This window comes from Fulmarus glacialis, unplaced genomic scaffold (genome assembly GCF_000690835.1).
Source record: "Fulmarus glacialis isolate BGI_N327 unplaced genomic scaffold, ASM69083v1 scaffold14826, whole genome shotgun sequence".
Classification (NCBI taxonomy): domain Eukaryota; kingdom Metazoa; phylum Chordata; class Aves; order Procellariiformes; family Procellariidae; genus Fulmarus; species Fulmarus glacialis.
Window position 1 is genome coordinate 92,434 of NW_009216370.1, and position 6,000 is coordinate 98,433.

At 38.7% G+C, this 6,000-nt stretch overlaps 1 protein-coding gene across 1 annotated transcript in view; it reads left to right on the forward strand.

Moving 5' to 3' along the window:
• NTNG1 (netrin G1) overlaps nucleotides 1–6,000 on the forward strand; it is a gene marked incomplete at its 3' end in the record, with an annotated part of 124,221 nt that overhangs the window by 86,353 nt on the left and 31,868 nt on the right. The window contains exon 3 of the mRNA XM_009579284.1: nucleotides 4,031–4,203. Within this exon, the coding sequence (XP_009577579.1) occupies nucleotides 4,031–4,203 (173 nt within the window). The remainder of the gene's footprint in view (nucleotides 1–4,030; nucleotides 4,204–6,000) is intronic.

Below are 6,000 nucleotides of genomic sequence, written 5' to 3' on the forward strand. Positions count from 1 at the left end.
AGAGAAGTCTGTCCCTCAAGCACAACAGGCATTTCTCTTCTTTGCAGAAGTCTCTGAGATTGTCCATATATACACTCTGATGAGGTCCCTGGGACAGATTGCCTAATTCCTAGTGCAGCCTTCCTAAAAAAACAGAAGTATACAAAATACTACTTCCCTGTTTCAGTAAAAATGTCTCTCCACATACAGCACAGAATTTGGTATTGGCTTGTTTTTCCCCAGACACGGTACCCTCCAACTTGTGTTCAGTTTGCTTTCCACAGATGCTTTTTGTTCTCTTTCAGTTTTAGCACTGTCTGAATTTTACACTCATTCAGTATTCAGCTACGTCCTTGGTTTGCTGTGGAAATCATGATTAATCTCTCTAAGATCTGTGAAGTGACCTCAGCAAAAAATTGGTGCAAGTGAGAGGAGAATCAGAGCCTCTGTGGTTCAGTCCTCTGAATGTCTTTTTTCTGCTTATGCTTCTGCTCTTTTACTCTCTATGTATAGTTACTGACACCAACAAGAACTCCAGTTTAATCTCTTCAGATTTCATTAATGTACAGATTTTTTCATACTTGTATAACACTAATGATCATAAATCAAGCCCAACATTTATGTTGTCTGTACACTAAGAAGGTAAAGGTAATGGTTTTTGCCACACATTATATCTGACCTTTTGTGGTTTGGGTTTTTTTTTTTAAACATTTCTTTTTGTGCCCACTTTAACTAGCCCTCATTAACTCTACATTTGACATTTTTAATATAAATGTATTTTTTTACCTTGATCTTTGATCTTTAGCTAGTCTTGTAGAAAACCACAGTGACCACATTTGTTCCTTACTTTCTTCTCCTTGGAAATTGTACACAGCTAAGTTTGAATTATTCTGAGGGTTTTTAGCATTGTTGGCTCTTCCTTTGCTCAGTTGTTAATGTTAGATTTTGACTATCTATTCTCTGCCCACAAAGGTTTTAGATCAGTCCTTTATTTTTTTCAGTAATCAAATTTGTTGTTTTCTCTTATTCACTTTAAATCATACTCCTAAAAGGCTACACCTCTCTCCCCGTTGCTGGTTTTGTTTGGGGGGTGGGCGGTGGGTTTGGGGGGGGTGGGTGTTGGTCTGGGGTTGGTTTGTTGTTGTTTTTTTTTTTTAATTGGGGGGAGTAGAAAATTTGCTCTCCTTTCTCTTAAACATGATATTATTTGGAATTTTCTTTTAAGGCAGGATGCAGCATCCTGGGGGATTCTGCTGGAAAGGCTTTCAAAAAATACATATAAAACATCCAAATAAGTTAATTTGCAGAGAGGCATTGATTGAATGAATCTGTGATTGTTCTGCCGATTTTGAAGAGCCATTTAGCAATTCCTCCATTTAGGAAGCTGAGTGGCTAAGATGTCCCTACATTGTCTGTTTTGTGTGTGTTTGTTCTGAATGGCCGTATGAGGGCTGATTGTTTTAAATCTCAGTTAATAGGGTTTTAAAATTTGACAGAAGGTCCCCAACTACTTCACAAGAAAATGCGTTTTGCTGTTTTTGTGAAGACCTGCCTGTATTTGGTACAAACATAGACCTCCAAAATCTGTAGTTTTCCTTTGTCTGTTGGAGCTCGGTGGCTAAAATCGCAGAAGATGCCTTCGGCAGAAACCCTGCCCATTGCTGCACCGCGTGGGCCCTGCCGTGTGGACCACAGAACAGCTACCATGGCATGATGCCGCAACTCTGGGCTGAGAAGCGCTTCCTCTGCAGCAATCTTGCCCTAAGAAATTAAAAAACTGGGCACCAGAACAGGCAACAGAGCTATTCCATGCTGTCCATGCTCTCTTGCCTGGGAAATAACGAAAAGGAGGAGGCAACCTATGAAGAGGTGGATCATAGTGAAGTTAGGGAATGTGGGACATAAAAGGAAATCAATATGCATGAGAATTGATGGGACTTGTTTGTGTATGCACATATACATCCATACATACAAATATATGCATACGTTTTGTATATATATATGAAGAGGCATGGGACAGGACTGGATAGAAGCAGAGGGAGAAGGCCAGAGTCCGCCCAAGACTTAACCATGCAAGCAAAATTGAGGAAGGGTCAGTCTATGTCTTCAGGAACATATGACAAGTATGTTCTAAGAAGTGCAAACAGACTTTGCACAGGGTTTTCTGACACAACCATTCTTTACTTTCAGGTGCTTATTAAAAGAGCTGTGCACATTTACACCAATTAGCAGATGCACCTACATTTATTTTCCCCCACCTCAGTTCCCCTACCCCCTGCTGCTCTGCAGCACCCTTTCAGAGCCCTAGGGTCTTTCAGAGCTTTTCCTCAGAATCAGCTGGCTTTTTCTTCCTTCCTAGATCAGTTTGCTGCCTCTGACACTGATGAGTCCCTCCAATAAAACAGAAATCTCTCCCTGAAAGAAACCCAATTGGCTCCTCTCTCTCATTTATTCTAGTGACTCCACAGTCTCTCCTGCTTCTTTCTCCTCTGACTCTCTCTGTTTTTTGGTCTTGTCATTATTGTGTATCTCTCCTGTTTGGGAGTCTTCCATTTTCATATTCCTATAGACAGTAAAACCACCCGTTACTTTTCTTAATAGCAGTGCCATTTACCAAAATCTTCAATCTCTCCATGAATAGGCATATCTCATCCACTGACACCAGACAGGCAACTTTTGTTCTGCAGTGACTAGTAATTGAAAATTTACTTTACAGTTGATATAGTCTTTGAGCACCAATATTTTGGAAATGATATAAAAATGAATCACGCTTTCTTTTGTCTAGCATATTCAATACATTTTGGTAGTTTCAATTTAAAAGGTGCTGAACCTGTTTTTCTTTAGAATGAGCATTGCTCAAATAACAGCAGTTTCATCTGCCTCATTTCTAGCATTGAGGAGAATGTTCCACTACCTACTGTATTACAGATTCTTGTGGATTTTCTCCAGCAGCCACTTATGACAACTGCAAGCTTGTTTTACCCTGGGGATATATATGTATGTGGCCAGTTGCTTCAGGTCATATTCCTTCCAAATGGAAGTCAGCTTGACAGCTGTTAATTTGCACTTGCCCATTCCATGTGTTGTTTTGCTCTAATTATTGGTCACTGTATGGAACAGGTGACAAATACCCACATGAGAACCCTTTAAATCACTAGATGTACGATCATTAGGAAAACAGACAGACAGGGTCATTAAATACTAGTTTTCTCTCCAGCCCCAAACAGAAACAGATTTTAGCCAGTTTTGACATCTATTGGAAAGGGATGGAAAGAGGTGACAGTACCTTACTGTTTATGAAGCTAGCTTCCCATTCTGAAAGTGTCCTAGTTTCAGGGAAAAAAATACAATTGTTCTAAGACCAGATGCAGACTCTGGTTTATCTAATGATTTTGTCACAAGGTTCGATTAGGTGTTCTTTCCTAAGTAAAACTAAATGTGCCTACCAAAATATTTCCTCTGACCTTCAGCTACTACAACTATATAAAATTAAAGCAGGCAAAAAAATTTTCCTTTCGGAGCAAGAGAGTACTTGCTGAACAAGGATGGTAGAACACCATTATAGTGAGCTTCCCTTCTACTGAAGTGTGGCGTGGCAGAGGATGTTTAATTGAAGTCTGTTTTCTCAGACTCCCAGGGCCTAATTTGGATCTTAATTTGGGCCAGATTCTCTAAGGACATAAGCAGAAGACTTGTTTTGTTCCTGGGAGTAGTGAGTAACTCTTGAATTTTTGCAAGATTATAGACCTATCTGTAGTGAAAACTATGAATAATTTAGTTGATCTCAGTGGAGCTGCGTTAGTGAAAACAAAAAAAGATTCAGCATCTTGGAGTCTGGGTGAAATTACTGCTTTTAGACCTGTGCGAGCTGAAGATATTACAACATGCTATTTGAGTGATGTCTTGTAAAGCATGCTAAAACAATAACACAGGCACAACACACAGAAATAGAGTGGTTGCCATAGGACATGCTTTACTAAGACTTAATCTGAACTTAAACTCACCTCTAAATAATATCCCACTTTTTTTTATTTTTGCCTTTTAAAAATAGGTGTAAGTGCAACCTTCATGCTACTGGCTGTAAAGAAGAAAACAAAAGACTACTTTGTGAATGTGAGCATAACACAACTGGCCCAGACTGTGGAAAATGCAAGAAGAATTACCAGGGCCGACCGTGGAGCCCTGGTTCTTATCTGCCTATACCTAAGGGCACTGCTAATATCTGTAAGTAGTCCTGTATAATAAGGATATTTCATTATTAGAATTCTGCCCAGTATCATGACTCTGAAGGAAGATAATGCTGGCAAAAGTTTGTCATTTCTTTATGACCCAGTGCATGTAATTTGACAAGGTGTCAAATAGTGTTAGTTGTAAGTATACATAATCTGTGCTCTTACATGGTTGTAAATAACTTGCATGAGAACTGCATGTTTGTATCCATAGACAAATCCCTCGACACTGCACAGAAAGGGCTAAGGAATGAAAAAATTAGGACCCTTCACATAAAAAGCACACTCAGAGGAGAGAAACCAGTGGGAATATCTGCAGTACTGCTCCAGCCATGGCGCCCTCAGCTCTCCATTAATACATCCTTATTGCTTCGAGATTCAAAACAACCTCAGCTCAACATGTAAGATGAGGTCCTTGCTCATTTTTGTCCCTTTAAGAAAGTTAAAAAATCTCAGACCAAATTTTTCCAATTAATGACTAAAGGTCTAAAGATTGGTAAAGGAAGTTTTTACGTGATGTTGACCTGCAGTTCAGATTCACATGCACTCTTTTAGATCACTGTAAGTGTTGAAGGGATAAAGTGAGGGCAAAACCTGAGTTTTTATATCTGCTTGTTTACAGCTAATAGCCATTCAACAACACACATACTCACTATTCCAGCACCGTTTCATATCATCCAAAGGAAGTTACTGACAGCTGCATTTCCTGGTCCTGGACAGGATTGGGTCAAAAAGAACATGGTGCTGAAAGAGAGGGCACAAAGACAAGTATGCGCATCAGTTCTTCCTTTCATGCATGTATGAAATACACAATGATTCAGAATCCTCCTGAACTGAGTAACAGACTTAAATTCCTTTGAAGAAAGGATTGAAGATGAGGATAAATCACCAAACCTTTTGACAGAAGTTACTAGCTTCTTTTAAAAAAAGAGTCCACAGTTTTGCCCTGATTAAAAGCAAAACATTCATTTGAGAATATTAGAATTCACTGAAAAGTTATTTGGGAGGGACAGAGCTACGTACTGCAGTTGAATGAAAAGGTTAAAACCAGGAGCAATGTGCAATGCTCAGAATGTTATCTAAGACTTCAAAGCAGCAGCTGTGAAGAATCAAAACTCAAAAATGAATATCACAGGAAGCAGGACCTTATCAAGTTAAATGTGAGAGTAATAGACCAAGTAACAAACTGTGAAGTGTGGGGGCATGAAATTATGATAAAATTCTTACTGAGCAGAAAAAAATGAACTTCCAAAAAGCAGGGGAAAAACATTTTGTAAGAGTATTCACTTTTTCGCATGTTATAAAAAGTGAGTGTGGCTCACAGAATTAATACTTGAAAGCTATGTTTGGAAAAAATGGTAAGATTTACCAGGTTGGTTTTATTTATATATTTTATATATATATACACACACACACACACACATATATAATGCAGTTGCTATCCCAGCAATCGTCTAAACTAGTGACAAGATACATCTGAACATGAAAATGGGGATCTTTCTAAATGCAGCTTGCTATGTCAGTTACATCATTTCTAATGAGTTGAGCACACACCAGACAGAACAGTGGAATTAGCGCCCACCGAAAGGATGCCTGAAGCTTGTTAAGACAACTTTCAACATTATTGAATTCCATCAGATATACAGTTCCATCAAAAGCAAAATGTTTTGCAAGTAATAGGCAGTCTTTTCTGGTTTTTTATTATTGTTATTACTATTATCATGATAGTATCATGAAAACATAACCTTATTTGAGCTGACGAGTGCTCCACTTACTTACCCTTAAATCCTGA